Consider the following 16,234-nt stretch of genomic DNA (forward strand, 5'->3'; position numbering starts at 1 on the left):
ATCTGTAGGTGCTGGGAAGGGGTTTGTGGGAACTGTGTTCTTTCCACTTAGTTTTGCTGGGAGCCTAAAACTGCTATAAAAATTAAATTTTAATTAAAAAAAAAACCCACTCTAACTCACAACTCTGGCCAAATATTTCACTGAACCAGCAAGCAGGAATACTGGAATTCTAATACAAAATCTTTTACTGATGCATTAATACTAACTCACTGAGTCACCAATTGCTCATTCCTGAAAAGCAAAGCAAAATTTAGACTAGTAGATCTCAGAGATCCCATCTGTCTTTAAATTATCTATGTTCCTTTTATTCTATAAAACAAAGGTCAAGGCAGGAGCCTCAACTCAAGAGAAGAAATGAGGAGCAGAGCAAGGATAGCTGTCTCTCAAGGAATAAAATTATTGCTCTAAAGAGAGAATGAGCTTATTTTAACCAATTAAACTAGCTTATACCTATGTGAGTGGGGCAGTAAATTACTGCCTCCCTTTGCCCTAGATAAAGCGTTCATCAGGACCTGGACTCACTTTTTAAAGGTTATGAAACCAAACACATGTGACCCACATTTTACTCAACTGGTGCTAGAATTATTAACTAATCTTTATTTTAAAAGTCACTGCTTAGATTAATCCACAAGTATTGAACTTTAGTAAATCTTGGTGCCCCAGTTTTACTGAATGTTTTGCTTAGATGGAAGGCAGCAAGATGCAGGGGTTATGGTTTCCAGCCCCAGCTTGGTCACTTGCATTTTGTGTGTCCTTAGCTAAAGTTCTGAATCTCCATGATCTTTCTCCTCTCTAAACTGGGAATAATTTTACAATGGGCAAAGATAATTTAAAGAATAAAAGAGATGTGATGAATATGAAAATTCTCTGTAAATTTGTCATAATCTCTGTAAGTATAATCCATAAAACATTGTGTAACTGGGTCTTAATATTTTCTTAAAGAAAGAGCTGGAAATAACTGTACTGTTCAATTTAGAATAAACGTAATCTTTTCAGAGCATGCCTTTGTACACACATTTTGTCATTAGTGATCTAGTAATGTTTATAAATCCAGTTGTATTTAGTTCTTCATGACCATTGACGATCAGTTCCCATTCAGATTTGCACATTGCAGTTGTTCTGTGCCCTGGGTTCAGTCAATGATTTCCCAACATTTCATCTTCTACTGAATCCACAACTGTTGTTCTGTGTATAATTTCTCGTTCTTGCTGCATATGATTACATTCCATTATTTGTGAAAATAACAGACTGAAAACAATAGAAGCAGTCATGTCTGAAGATGACAAAGAGGTGAAGAAGCCGTAGATTTTCAAGCCCTCTGCCATAAATTATGTGAGATTGGCCCTTTCCTTAATAGTGTTGAACAACTTTCACCTGTGAGGTGATGCAGAGGGGAGAACCCTAATTTTTATTTCTTCTTTTGAGCATCTCTGGTCCTTCTATCCTTATAGACAAATAATGAGCTTCTATTTAACGTGAAGCCTGTTGCTTTCTAAAGAGTCAATGTGGTGTATCTTCAGAGTAACTAATGTCTGGGTTTTCTTTTTTGTTTTTCTCAAATTGTTCTTGAACCAGCTCTTGTGTAACTGATAATGCACCCAAATGGGCATTAGAAAATCTCTGCTCATATGCCAGTTTTATCAGTTGTGAGCTGTATGGCCTGACAGGTGTCCTGTTCTCCCAAAGTTTTTTTCTCCATTTGAAAAATAAAAAATGATCATCTCTATATCCCAGTGGTTTTTCTTTAATGACGAATATATATTTATATGTATATTATGTTATATATTTAATAAAAATAAAAATATGTATTTATGTTATTATTGTGTAATAATATATGTAACACTCCCTAATAGTTCAGTGTGTGTTTCTTTCACATGTAAAGTAAGCAATCACCTATTATTACAATAATGTAATAAGAACATAATAATATTATGTAATAACATAAAAACATATTTATGAATATTATTTATATACATTTAAATATATAAAATAGACATTTATTAGTTAATAATTTTATATATGCTTGGTCATTCAATATGTATGAGTTATATTCACTATTTCATGTTTAGGCAGCTGTATTTTAAGTGAACTATACTAAATATTTGAAAGGCTTTTGTTATCAAGGGGTAAGTCTCCTATTTTTTGATGTAGCATTACAATGTACATTTTTTATATAGAACATATAGAATACACTGATTTCCCTCAAAGTCATAAATTCCCAACTGGTGATTCATCTGAGAATACTGAATTTTGAGTATATTCTAGCATGGAATCATTTACTTCAGTGTTTCTACATCATCACAGCACATTGGAACACCCAGGGTCTTTTATTTTAATTACCAATACCTGGGCTCCAATCCAATACAATTAAACCAGAATCTCCTAGATTGGCACTGGAAAGAAGGAGAAGAACAGAAAAACATTTTATCTCTATCCGTGGGCCAAAGTCCACTCAGAAAAAAAGCACACATTGGATCTAGATGATTGCTTACTTTACATATCAAAGAGACACACTGAATCAGCAAGGGATTGTTATAAAAGCCTGGCAGTGCAAGCTCACAATTATCTTAGTAAGAAGAGTAGGCTTCAATGGATCCTTTTGTGGTCCTGTTGCTCTGTCTCTCCTTTTTGCTTCTCTTTTCGCTCTGGAGACAGAGCTCTGGGAGAGGGAAGCTCCCTCCTGGCCCCACTCCTTTTCCTATTATTGGAAACATCCTACAGATAGATGTTAAGGACATCTGCAAATGTTTCAGCAATGTAAGTATGCTTTATGTTCCCCCAGTCACTTGCAAAGGGTAAGTTATTTGACTGTTATTTTTAGATAAAATATATTCCTGGAAGCACACTATTGCAACAGGTCATTGCACAGCAAAACACTGCCTCTGAATTTTGATGTTTCTTTTGTCTTTTTAAGTCTGTCACTGTCAGAAATAGTGGAGTAAGTTGATGCATTTTGTTGATACATAAACATTGGGGTCACTGTATGACAGAATCAGGTAACACAGTGGCAAAAGTTTGAAGTGCTGTTTCCCTTCTTTGCTTCATAGTGTTTCTCTATGATTTTTGACTAAAGGGAAGTGTGTGTGATTAGAAATTTCACACAATAAGTCCTCTACTATAGTAGTCCTGTGTTTTATTCAGAATAGCCATGAAAATTCAACTTCTCTGAAGATTCATTTGATGCCTGATGTGAAACAAAAATATCTATGGGTTCAGGACAAGCATAGGTGCATGTAAGCAAGAAGTAAATAGTTAGGGTCCAATTAGTGGTAACAGAATTGAATTCTGCACAAATCTGTTGTCTGTAGCCAAGGTTGCTGGAGAATGGAAAAAATGGTTCTTTCAGGAGACGCTGAATGTCCTGATTCTATCTTTGTGGTGCTTCATGTTTCCGTATTGGTAATACCAGCAGTTGCAAACTGAACTGGGCATTAGAATCGCCTGGGTGACACTGAAAATACAGATTTCTAGGGTTCATCACAGGACTGCTGAGTCAGAATCCTCATGGCAAGAGCTTTACAGGTGACCTTGAAGTCCTTAGCTGGGTATTGGCCTCAAGGTGGACATGGAGGAGTGATAAATTGCTCAAGCATCAGAGTTTAAATTAGCAGAGGTTCAAGTATGGAGCTTCTATATATTACCTGTTGGACTCTGAGAATGAATTTGGAATTCTCTGGCCTCAGTTTCTTCATTTTTTAACAGGGTAAATGAATGTGCTGAATGTGTTGAAGTGAGGATTAACTGTGATTTGTGTACCAATTGCCTGGGTCATTCCATGGCACATCATAGGCTATCTATAAGTAGCAGCTGTAACAATCACCATCACATTCATTACAAAATTCAGAAATATCCAATCTATGTGTGGCAAATATAAACATAAAGATACAATGATGATATCAGTCTGAATCACACATAATATTTGGAGCGAACAGTGACTTATTTTGCTGCTACTTGCATTTCCTTTCCCAGCTCTCAAAAGTCTATGGTCCTGTGTTCACCGTGTATTTTGGCATAAAGCCGGTAGTGGTGCTGCACGGATATGAGGCAGTGAAGGAAGCCCTGATTGATAATGGAGAGGAGTTTTCTGGAAGAGGCATGTTCCCAGTATCTCAAAGAACTTCTAAAGAACTTGGTAGGTGCACATATTCCTGTGTCAGCTTTGGTAATTGGGATGAGGAGGATGGAAAACAGAGACTTAAAGAGCTTCTCCACACAGCTTAGCCTATCTGCGTGGCTGCCGAGTGTTGCAGCTCTTTCTTCCTTGGTTGTGAATTCTCCCACTTTCTGCCCCCTTTTTTTTTGTTGTTGTTGTTGTTAGGAATCATTTTCAGCAGTGGAAAGAGATGGAAGGAGATCCGGCGTTTCTCCCTTACAACATTGCGGAATTTTGGGATGGGGAAGAGGAGCATTGAGGACCGTGTTCAACAAGAAGCCCGCTGCCTTGTGGAGGAGTTGAGAAAAAACAAGTGTGGGTGATTCTGCGTCACTGACCTTAACAGTCAGCTGTCTTCGCTGATATCCTTGGAAGCATTTCAGGGGTGGCCAGATCTTCATTGTGCATCCTGGTTGTTAGCCCTCAGGTGGTAGAAGCAGGTTTGAAGCACAGAGACAAGGGAGGTTTTGTGTATCTGTGCTTTGCCTGTACAGATGTGTTGGTTCATATGGTGTAGGGATAAAAGATCATTTAATCCTATTTTCTGCTCAATTTTGTTTCCTGGTTTCCAAATCAGAAATTATAACTAAGGGTATTGAGTTCATTTTTGAAAAGAGTTAAAGAAGGTTTCCCCCATAGCATAAATCTGTGTTACCGCCACCAGAACATTTCACCTGAGAACACTTGAAAAGTGGACATGGTGGAAATGACCCCATTGAACTTTTATGGAACATGAACTAAGTGACATATGCTTTCATTTAATTAGCTTTTTTTTCATATGATCAGACTCACATGTCTGGGAATTCCTTTCAGGTCCATGCCTTCAGCTCTAGCCAGCAATGGCACTATGTATGATTTTACTTTCTTAGGTATATCTCAGTACAGTTCTCATCAATTCTGATTTCTCAGGAAACATAGTCCTATTTGAAAACTGTCAGGATTAATTACTTCTTGTTAACCACTACTTACTGTAACAATTTATATGTTTGAGTAAATATGTTCCATAGTATAACTCAGCAAAATATACAAATACTAATTTGTAAATAATCTGTTTAACTAGATTTTAACTCTTATGAAAAACTCTTTATCCTCTCTTCCTTAATTTTAACTAGGCTACGTTTTCAGTTTTGCTCATCTTTTTTTCCCCTGTATTGGATCTTAGCTTTGAAATTTGTGATAATCATTTTTGTCCCACTGCCAATCCTATTCACCTATGAAGTTCTTGTTGTAATCAATATGATTATCAGCTGGGATATCAAATTACCTTTTTCAATTTACTCTCCCAAATGCAATGACAAAAAAACCCTGGAAATCAGATTGTACTTGAGAATCTCACACACACAGACACACACACACACATGCACACAAACACACACACACTCACCAAGGCTTCCCACATTACCTTTCCTCCCTTTGGCTAAAAAACATTTTTTGTGAAACTTTAGAGCCCTGCAATGTTTAAAGGAGCCTGTTATAGAAGTAGCTAACTCAGTAGGTTTCCTGTTTTTCAATGTTCCAACTTTATTCAGAACTCTTTCATTTCATGTCACCTTTATTTAGGAGCTATAGATGTGAATTTGGGAGCCCTTTCCATTAATGTTCACTAGTCACTTGGTTACAGCAATTTCATTTTAGAGATTCCCTCACCAAAAAACAAAAATCTTTTAAATAATTTCTATACCTGTAAAATTATAGATTTGGCCTAACTTATGGTCAAATTTAAAACTGTATTAAAACATCTTAATGAGTATACTGAATAATATCCCAGAATCCACAAAACAGTAGTTTTGCCCAAATGAATTAAATTTGGAGGATGATTGGAAATGATAAACATTATTTCGTCAGGAGGGAAATTCATTTTTTACAAATTGAAAAATGAAATAAAAATATTCCATTTATCAATTTACTTTTTGGTTAGCCTTACTGGAATTTAGATTTGAAATAAAAAGTTATCCATTTTACTTATTTAGATAAACAAATCTATGTTATACTTAATGCTCATTTGTATTAGTTTTTCTTCTCATATCACATGGATGTATCTGCTTTTCACATTTGTTCCTCAAACACATGCATTCACTCGCAATCTCCCTGACTTTATTTCTATTGGTTCAGCCCACAATGCTTTCAGCTATTCACTATATATAAGACATTTCCAGGTCCCCAACTTTTCTCTTCCTATCTCTGTGCTTTATCGTCCAGAGACTTTGCAGACAGATGTGATTCTCCTCTAAAAACTTGAATTATTTGGATTTTGAAAAAGTCTTCTTTTTCCTTCCAAAATAAAAGACACCTTTGGTTAAAAGAGTTTAAGTAAAGGCAGGGGATATGAATTACCACATGTGAAGTGACATTGTTTAGCTAGATTGTAATGTACAACTCATATTTAAGGTAAAAATGATATGTTGATTTCATTCATGTTGATTTTTTCTTTTGGACATATGAGGCATTTGTAAGATATTATTTAAATTTATAAATTTCCTTTATGTCTTGATAAATGCATGTCTTTTAAATATTTACATTTTAATCGTATTTTACAATTGTTTTTAAATCTTTAGCCTCACCCTTTGATCCCACTTTCATCCTGGGCTGTGCTCCCTGCAATGTGATCTGCTCCATTGTTTTCCAGAATCGATTTGATTATAAAGATGAGACTTTTCTTACCCTCATGAAAAGGTTCAATGAAAACTTCAGGATTCTGAGCTCTTCATGGATCCAGGTAAGGCCAAGTTTTTATCTTCCTGGGAAACCACCTATGCTCTTTTTTCTGATAAGTCCAGAATTCTATTTGGTGGTTTCCCAAGGCATGAAGTGCATGTTTGAACACCACAGTCCTCAGAAATTTATGAAGTGAACATCTAGGAAAGATGACCAAGCCTTTTATTTTACACACAAAAAATGAATGCCCTAATACAAGGGTTGCTTTCAAGTCTATTGGCTTCCTGACCAGTGGTTTATCCACTAAATCCCAAAGCCTGTTTTGATAAACTACTTTGGTGACAGCCCAAAATAATGCCCATATCACTTCATGGACATCTGGGGCCTTTCTGAAGACTTTCATTACTCAGTAGGCTTATCCTCCAATCCACACTTACCGACCTCTTCTTCACATTACTTTGCAGAAATGTCCTAATTTAGGGAAAGAATATCTCCCATCAAAAAGGGAGAATATTTGTGACCATAGAAGGTGCCAGGAAACACTGATTAGGGCAGGGGTGTTTGATGCTGCAGCTGAGATCCTGGCTAATGAGGCAGCTGGGTTAGGAATGAGAAAAAGAGTTGGTGTTATGATGTATGAACCATAAACAAACATCCAAATTTTACCCTTTCCTGAGTTGGCATGCCCTACATTCTGCCTAAATAATAATTGTGTGATCTTAGAGAAATCACTGAAGGTGCGCAGTTGGGTTTTAAGGTATCTTTGAGCTGCTCCCTCTTCTAAAACACTAATTCCATTTTCAAAGCTACTTGACAGCAATAAAAAATTTGTGTGATCTTAGAGAAAACACCCAGGTGCACAGTTGGGTTTTAAGGTATCTTTGAGCTGCTCCCACTTCTAAAACACTGATTCCATTATTCAAGCTACTTGACAAAAATAAAAACAGTGAGCTCTAGCTTTGTGTTCTCCATGAGTTGACCAAACTCCCTTAACCTCTGGAATCATCAACTAAATATAAATCGTAGTAATTCATGCCATATTATATTTCAAGGTTGTAGGGAAGACTTGGTTTAAAAATGAGAAAATTGATATAGAAATACTTTTAGACAATAAAAATGATGTATGAGTGAAGAAAATAATTATTATTATCTTTGATTCCCTGGTCAAAATTTTCTTCCTCCAGTCTTTAGGTAGAGAGAATTACTATGCATGCACAATAAAAATTTCCTCATCAAAATGGACACAATATTCTATTCATATTTATAGCTATAATTTCTAATCAGGGCTTGGTGGAAGACACATATGTCTTATGACCTGTTTATATTTAATATTTTTTTCTCTTTTAGATCTGCAATAGTTTCCCTCTCCTCTTGGATTATTTCCCAGGAACTCACAACAAATTGTTTAAAAATATTGCTCTTACAAAAAGCTATGTTTGGGAGAAAATAAAAGAACACCAAGCATCACTGGATATTAACAATCCTCGGGACTTTATCGATTGCTTCCTGATCAAAATGCAGCAGGTAAGATATTAGCAACAGCTCAGTATTTCCGTTTCTTGTTCATTGTGTGATTCATCAAATCCTTCTGCAATTTACTAGGGATGTTTAAATGGTCTGGTCAGCAATGTTTGACAAGCATCTTAATTACATACTGTGTTTATGAACCTGCACCAAACATCATGGAAAATATAAAATTGTCAAATGGCTAGAATGCATAGACCCTACCTTTTGGAAGCATTGCCATATTAACAGTTTTGATTCCTTCAATCCTTTGACATGACATGGTTTTCCATTTATTTAGGTATTCTTTATTTTTTTTAAGCAACATTTGATAGTTTTCAGTCTTTTATCTTCTTGGTTGTAGATTCTTAGGACTTTTGGCCCTTTTGATGCTATTGCAAACTTAATTATTTCCTTGATTTTATTTTCATATTGCTCAATTGCTGATATAAGCAGACACAACTGATATCTGTATCAATCTTACACAGTAAAATTAAGCTGAAAACATTTATCAGCTCCTGTTTTTTTGTGTGTGTGTGTGAGTTGTATGGAATTTTATTTATATAGAACTGTTATTTTAAAATAGAAATAGTACATCTTCCTTTCCTACCTAAATGCCTTTTATTTCTCTTTCTTGTCTAATTGTTTTGGCTAGGACTTAAGTACTGTGCTGAACAGCAGTAGTGAAATTGCATATACTTGGATCATTTCCCCCTGATTTGGGGACATAAGCTTTTAGATTTTCACAATTTGATATAAAATACCTTTGGAATTTTTATGCATATTATTATTATAAGGAATTTTCCTTCTATTCATATTTTTGAGATTTTTTATCATGAAGAGTATTGAACCTTGTCTTATGCTCTCTCAGCTTCTATTAAGACGGTCATTTTGTTAGATTTTTTCTTTCCATTTAATAAGGTGGTATATTACATTGATTGCTTTCTTATTGAACCACCCTTGCATTCCGTGTATAGATCCCATTTAGTTATGACATATAATCATTAATTTTTTAAAAAAATATATGCATAACATACAAATTGCTATATTATTTCTCTTTCTTATCTAATAGTTTTGACTAGAGTCTTAAGTACTATGTTGAATAGCAGTAGTGAAAGCCAATATACTTGGGTTTCTTCCCACTGATTTTAGGTCATTAGCTTCTAAATTTTCACAATTTGATATAAAATACCTTTGGAATTTTTATAAATACATTTTATTATGAAAAGGAATTTCCCTTCTATTCATGTTTTTGGAGTGAATTTTTAAGTTATACTTTAAGTTCTGGGGTACATGTGCAGAATGTGCAGGTTTGTTGTGTAGGTATACATGTGCCAAGGTGGTATGCTGCACTCATCAAGCCATCATCTAGGTTTTAAGCCCCACATGCATTAGGTATTTGTCCTAATGCTCTCCTTCCCCTTGCCCTCTTCCCCACAACAGTCCCCGGTGTGTGATGTCTCCCTCCCTGTGTCCATGTGTTCTCACTGTTCAACTCCCACTTTTGAGTGAGAACATGTGATGTTTGGTTTTCTGTTCTTGTGTCAGTTTGCTGAGAATGATGGTTTCCAGCTTCATCCATGTCCCTGCATAGGACATGAATTCATTCTTTTTTTAGCTGTATGATATTCCACGGTGTATATGTGCTATATTTTTTTTATCTAGTCTACCATTCATGGGCATTTGGGTTGATTCCAAGTCTTTGCTATTGTAAATAGTGCTGAAATAAACATACTTGTACATCGGCCTTTATAATAGAATGATTTATAATCCTTTGTGTATATACCCAGTAATGGGATTTCTGGGTCAAATGGTATTTCTTGTTTTAGATTCTTGAGGAATTGCCACACTGCCTTCCACAATGGTTAAACTAATTTGCACTCCCATCAACAATGTAAAAGCTCTCCTATTTTACATTGTTGTTTCCTCACTAGCATCTGTTGTTTCCTAACATTTTAATGATTGCCATTTTAACTGGTGTGAGATGGCATCTCATTGTGGTTTTGATTTGCATTTCTCTAATGACCAGTGATGATGAGCTTTTCTTTCATATGTTTTTTGGCTGCATAAATGTCTTCTTTTGAAAAGTGTCTGTTCATATCCTTCACCCACTTTCTGATGGGGTTGTTAGTTTTTTTTCCTGCAAATTTAAGTTCCTTGTAGATTCTGGATATTAGACCTTTGTCTAATAAAGACTATTGAATTTTGTCTTATGGTTTCTCAGCTTCTTTTTTGATAACGATTTTATTAGATTTTTCCTTTCCTTCTAATAAGGTGGTATATTACACTGATTGATTTTCGTATTGAAGCACCCTTGCATTCCTCGTATGGATCCCATTTAGTCATGATGTATAATCCTTAATTTTTTTAATATATATATATATTTTATTGTACTTTAGGTTCTGGGGTATCTGTGCAGATCATGCAGGATTGTTGCACAGCTACATACATGGCAATGTGGTTTGCTGCCTCCATCCCCCCATCACCTGTATCTGGTATTTCTCCCCATGTTATCCCTACCCAACTCCCCACACCCCACTGTCCCTGATTTAGTCCCCCACAACAGACCCCAGTGTGTGATACTCCCCTCCCTGTGTCCATGTGTTCTCATTGTTCAACACCTGACTATGAGTGAGAACATGCAGTGTTTGATTTTCTGTTCTTGTGTCAGTTTGCTGAGAATGATGGTTTCCAGATTCATCCGTGTCCTTACAAAGGACACAAACTCATTTTTTATGGCTGCATAGTATTCCATGGTGTATATGTACCACATTATCCTTGTACAGTCTATCGTTGATGGGCATTTGGGTTGGTTCCAGGTCTTTTCTATTGTAAACAGTGCCACAATGAAAATACATGTGCATGGGTCTTTATAATAGAACAATTTATAATCCTTTGGATATATACCCAGTAATGGGATTGCTGGGTCAAATGGAATTTCTATTTCTAGGTCCTTGAGGAATTGCCACACTGTCTTCCACAATGGTTGAACTAATTTACATTCCCACCGCAGTGTAAAAGTGTTCCTATTTCTCCACATCCACTCCAGCATCTATTGTCTCCAGATGTTTTGATGATCACCAGTCTAACTGGCTTGAGGTAGTATCTCAATATGGTTTTGATTTGCATTTCTCTGATGGCCAGTGATGATGAACATTTTTTCATATATTTGTTGGCCTCATATATGTTTCTTTTGAAAAGTGTCCGTTCATGTCCTTTGCCCACTTTTGAATGGGTTTGTTTGGTTTTTTCTTGTAAATCTGCTTTAGTTATTTTTAGATTCTGGATATTAGCCCTTTGTCAGATGGGTAGGCTGCAAAAATGTTTTCCCATTCTATTGGTTGCTAGTTCACTTTAATGATGTTTCTTTTGCTGTGCAGAAGCTCTGGAGTTTAATTAGGTCCCATTTGTGTATTTTGGCTTTTGTTGCCAATGCTTTTGGTGTTTTAGTCATGAAGTCCTTGCCTATGCCTATGTCCTGAATAGTTTTGCCTAGATTTTCTTGTAGGGTTTTTATGGTGTTAGATCTTATGTTTAAACCTTTAATCCTTCTGGAGTTAATTTTAGTATAAGGTGTCAGGAAGGGGTCCAGTTTCAGCTTTCTGCACATGGCTAGACAGTTTTCCCAACACCATTTATTAAACAGGGATTCCTTTCCCCATTGCTCGTTTTGGCGAGGTTTGTCAAAGATCAGATGGTTGTAGATGTGTGGTGTTGCCTCTGAGGCCTCTGTTCTGTTCCATTGATCTATATCTCTGTTTTGGCACCAGTACCATACTCTTTTGATTACTGTAGGCTTGTAGTATAATTCGAAGTCAGGTAGCATGATGCCTCCAGCTTTGTTCCTTTTGCTTATGATTGTCTTGGCTATGCGGGCTCTCTTTTGGTTATTTAGAGTGGCTTTTTACAATTCTGTGAAGAGGACCATAGGTAGGTTAATGAGGATAGCATTGAATCTATAAATTACTTGGGCAGTATGACCATTTTCACAGTATTGATTCTTCCTAACCATGACATGGAATGTTTTTCCATCTGTGTTTTCTCTTATTTCCTTGAGCAGTGGTTTCTATATCTCCTTGAAAAGGTCCTTTACATCCTTTGTTAGTTGTATTTCTAGGTATTTTATTCTCTTCGTAGCAATTGTGAATGGGAGTTCCCTCTTGATTTGGCTCTCTGTTTGTCTGTAATTGGTGTATAGAAATGCTTGTGATTTCTGCACACTAATTTTTTTATCCTGAGACTTTGCTGAAGTTGCTTATTAGTTTAAGGAGAGTTTCTGCTGAGACAATGGGATCTTCTAAATATACAATCATGCCATCTACAAATAGAGACAATTTGACTTCCTCCTTACCTAATTGAATACCTTTTATTTCTTCTTCTTGCCTGATTGCTCTGGCTAGAATTTCCAATGCTATATTGAATAGAAGTGGTGAGAGACGGCATCCTTGTCTAGGACCAGAGTTCAAAGGGAATACTTCCAGCTTTTGTCCATTTGGTATGATATTGGCTGTGGATTTGTCGTAAATAACTTTTATGATTTTGAGATACATTCCATTGATATGTAGTTTATTAAGAGTTTATAGCATAAAGTGCTGTTGAATTTTGTTGAAGGCCCTCTCTGCATCTATTGAGATAATCATGTGGTTTTTGTCTTTGGTTCTGTTTATGTGGTGGATTAAGTTTATCAACTTTCATATGTTGAACCAGCCTTGCATCTCTGGGATGAAGCCTACTTGATCGTGGTGGATAAGCTCTTTGATGTGGTGTTGCAATCAGTTTTCCAGTATTTTATTGAAGATTTTTGCATTGATGTTCACATGGATATTGGCCTGAAGTTTTTTATTTTGTTGCATCTCTGCTGGGTTTTGGTATCGGGATGATGTTGGTCTTATAAAATGATTTGGGAAGGATTCCCTCTTTTTGGATTGTTTGGAATAATTTCAGAAGGAGTTGTACCAGCTCCTGTTTGTACATCTGGTAGAATTAGGCTGTGAACCCATCTGCACCTGGGCGTTTTTTGGGGGGTAGGCTATTAATTGCTGCCTCAACTTCAGCCCTTGTTATTGGTCTATTCAGGGTTTCATCTTCTGGGTTTAGGCTTGGGAGGGTGCAAGTATCCAGGAATCTATCCATTTCTTCCAGGTTTACTGGTTTATGTACATAGAGTTGTTTGTAGTAATCTCTGATGGTAGTTTGTATTTCTGTGGAATCTGTGGTGATATCCCCTTTATCGCTTTTTATTGCATCTATTTGATTCTTCTCCCTTTTCTTTTTTGTTAATCTAGCTAGTGGTCTGTCTATTTTGTTGATATTGTCAGAAAACCAGTTCCTGGATTTATTGATTTTTTGAGGATTTTTTTGTGTCTCTATCTCCTTCAGTTCTGCTCCGATCTTAGTTATTTCTTGTCTTCTGCTAGCTTTTGAGCTTTTTTCATCTTGTTTCTCCACCTCTTTCAATTTTGATGTAGAGTGTCGAGTTTAGAACTTTCCTCACTTCTCATGTGGGCATTTATTGCTATTAATTTCCCTCTAGACACTGCGGTATTTTTTTTTATTGTACTTTAGGTTCTTGGGTACACGTGCAGATCATGCAGGATTGTTGCATAGGTACACACATGGCAATGTGGTTTGCTGCCTCCATCCCCCCATCACCTACATATGGCATTTCTCCCCATGTTACCCCTCCCTGACCTCCCCACCTCCCCTGCAGTCCCTCCCTTGCCCCCCCTCAACAGAACCCAGTGTGTGATGCTCCGCTCCCTTTGTCCATATGTTCTCATTGTTCAACATCTGCCTATAAGTGAAAATATGCTGTGTTTGATTTTGTGTTCTTGTGTCAGTTTGCTGAGAATGATGGTTTCCAGATTCATCCATGTCCCTACAAAGGACAAGAACTCATCATTTCTTATGATGAGTTCTTGTCCTTTGTAGCGACATGGATGAATCTGGAATATGTTGTATATGTGCCACATTTTCCTTGTCCAGTCTATAATTGATGGGCATTTGGGTTGGTTCCAGGTCTTTCCTATTGTAAATAGTGCCACTATGAACATATGTGTGCATGTGTCCTCATAATAGAATGATTTATAATCCTTTGGGTATATACCCAGTAATGGAATTGCTGGGTCAAATGTAATTTCTATTTCTAAGTTCTGCAGGAAGCACCACACAGTCTTCCACAATGGTTGAACTAGTTTACACTCCCACCAACAGTGTAAAAGTGTTCCTATTTCTCCAAATTCTCTCCAGCATCTGTTGTCTTCAGATTTTTTAATGATTGCCATTCTCACTGGTGTGAGGTGGTATCTCAATGTGGTTTTGATTTGCATTTCTCTAATCATCAGTGATGATGAGCATTTTTTCATACGTTTTTTTGGCCTCATATATGTCTTCTTTTGAAAAGTGTCTGTTCATATCCTTTGCCCACTTTGGGATGCGTTTGTTTTTTCCTTGTAAATCTGTTTTAGTTTTTTGTAGATTCTGGTTATTAGCCCTTTGTCAGATAGGTAGCTTCCAAACATTTTTTCCTGTTCTGTTGGTTGCCAGTTCTCTCTAATGATTGTTTCTTTTTCTGTGCAGAAGCTCTGGATTTAATTAGATCCCATTTGTCTTTTTTGGCTTCTGTTGCCAATGCTTTTGGTGTTTTATTCATGAAATCCTCTCATATGCCTATGTCCTGAATGGTTTTGCCTAGGTTTTCTTCAAGGGTTTTTATGGTGTTATGTCTTATGTTTAAGTCTTTAATCCATCTGGAGTTAATTTTAGTGTAAGGTGTCAGAAAGGGGTCCAGTTTCTGCTTTTTGCACATGGCTTGCCAGTTTTCCTAACACCATTTATTAAACAGGGAATCTTTTTCCCATTGCTTGTTTTTGTCAGGTTTGTCAAAGATCAGATGGTTGTAGATGTGTGGCATTACCTCCAAGGCCTCTGTTCTGTTGCATTGGTCTGTATCTGTGTTTTGGTACCAGTACCATGCTGTTTTGATTACTATAACTTTGTACTATAGTTTGAAACCAGGTAGCATGATGCCTCCAGCTTTGTTCTTTTTGCTTAGGATTGTCTTGGCTATGAAGGTTCTCTTTTGGTTCCATATGAAGTTTAAGGTGTTTTTTTCCAGTTCTGTGATGAAGGTCATTGGTAGCTTGATGGGGATAGCGTGGAATCTAGAATTTACTTTGGGCAGCATGGCCATTTTCATGATATTGATTCTTCCTAACCATGAGATGGAATGTTTCACCATTTGTTTTTGTTTTCTCATATTTCCTTGAGCAGTGGTTTGTAGTTCTCCTTGAAGAGGTCCTTTACGTCCTTTGTTGGTTGTATTCCCAGGTATTTCATTCTCTTTATAGCAGTTGTGACTGGGAGTTTGCTCATGATTTGGCTCTCTGTTAGTCTATTATTGGTGTATAGAAATACTTGTGATTTCTGCACATTGATTTTCTATGTTGAGACTTTGCTGAAGTTGCTTAATAGTTTCAGGAGATTTGGTGCTGAGATGATAGGGTCTTCTAAATATACTATCATGTCATCTGCAAAAAGAGACAATTTGACTTCCTCTTTTCCTAATTGAATACCTTTTTTTTTCTTGCCTAATTGCTCTGGCTAGAATTTCCAATACAATATCAAATAAGAGTGGTGACAGAGGGCATCCTTGTGTAGGGTCGGATTTCAAAGGAAATGCTTCCAGTTTTTGCCCATTCAGGATGATATTGGCTGTGGGTTTGTCATAAATACCTTTTATTATTTTGAGATATATTACTTTGATACCTAGTTTGAGAGTTTTTAGTGTAAAGCACTGTGGAATTTTGTCAAAGGCCTTCACTGCATCAATGGAGATGCTCATGTGGTTTTTGTCTTTGGTTTTGTTTATTTGGTGGATTACATTTATAGACTTGCATATGTTGAAACACCCTTGCATTCCCA

At 36.4% G+C, this 16,234-nt stretch overlaps 1 protein-coding gene across 1 annotated transcript in view; it reads left to right on the forward strand.

Moving 5' to 3' along the window:
• Nucleotides 1-2,499: 2,499 nt before the first annotated feature.
• The window catches only part of LOC116528425 (cytochrome P450 2C20), a 30,227-nt gene continuing 16,492 nt past the window's right edge, over nucleotides 2,500-16,234 (forward strand). The window contains exons 1-5 of the mRNA XM_032245653.1: nucleotides 2,500-2,757; nucleotides 3,970-4,132; nucleotides 4,319-4,468; nucleotides 6,709-6,869; nucleotides 8,156-8,332. Coding sequence (XP_032101544.1) covers nucleotides 2,590-2,757; nucleotides 3,970-4,132; nucleotides 4,319-4,468; nucleotides 6,709-6,869; nucleotides 8,156-8,332 — 819 coding nt within the window. The 5' untranslated portion in view covers nucleotides 2,500-2,589. The remainder of the gene's footprint in view (nucleotides 2,758-3,969; nucleotides 4,133-4,318; nucleotides 4,469-6,708; nucleotides 6,870-8,155; nucleotides 8,333-16,234) is intronic.

This window comes from Sapajus apella, unplaced genomic scaffold (assembly GCF_009761245.1).
Source record: "Sapajus apella isolate SASKATOON/1434 unplaced genomic scaffold, GSC_monkey_1.0 scaffold58, whole genome shotgun sequence".
Classification (NCBI taxonomy): domain Eukaryota; kingdom Metazoa; phylum Chordata; class Mammalia; order Primates; family Cebidae; genus Sapajus; species Sapajus apella.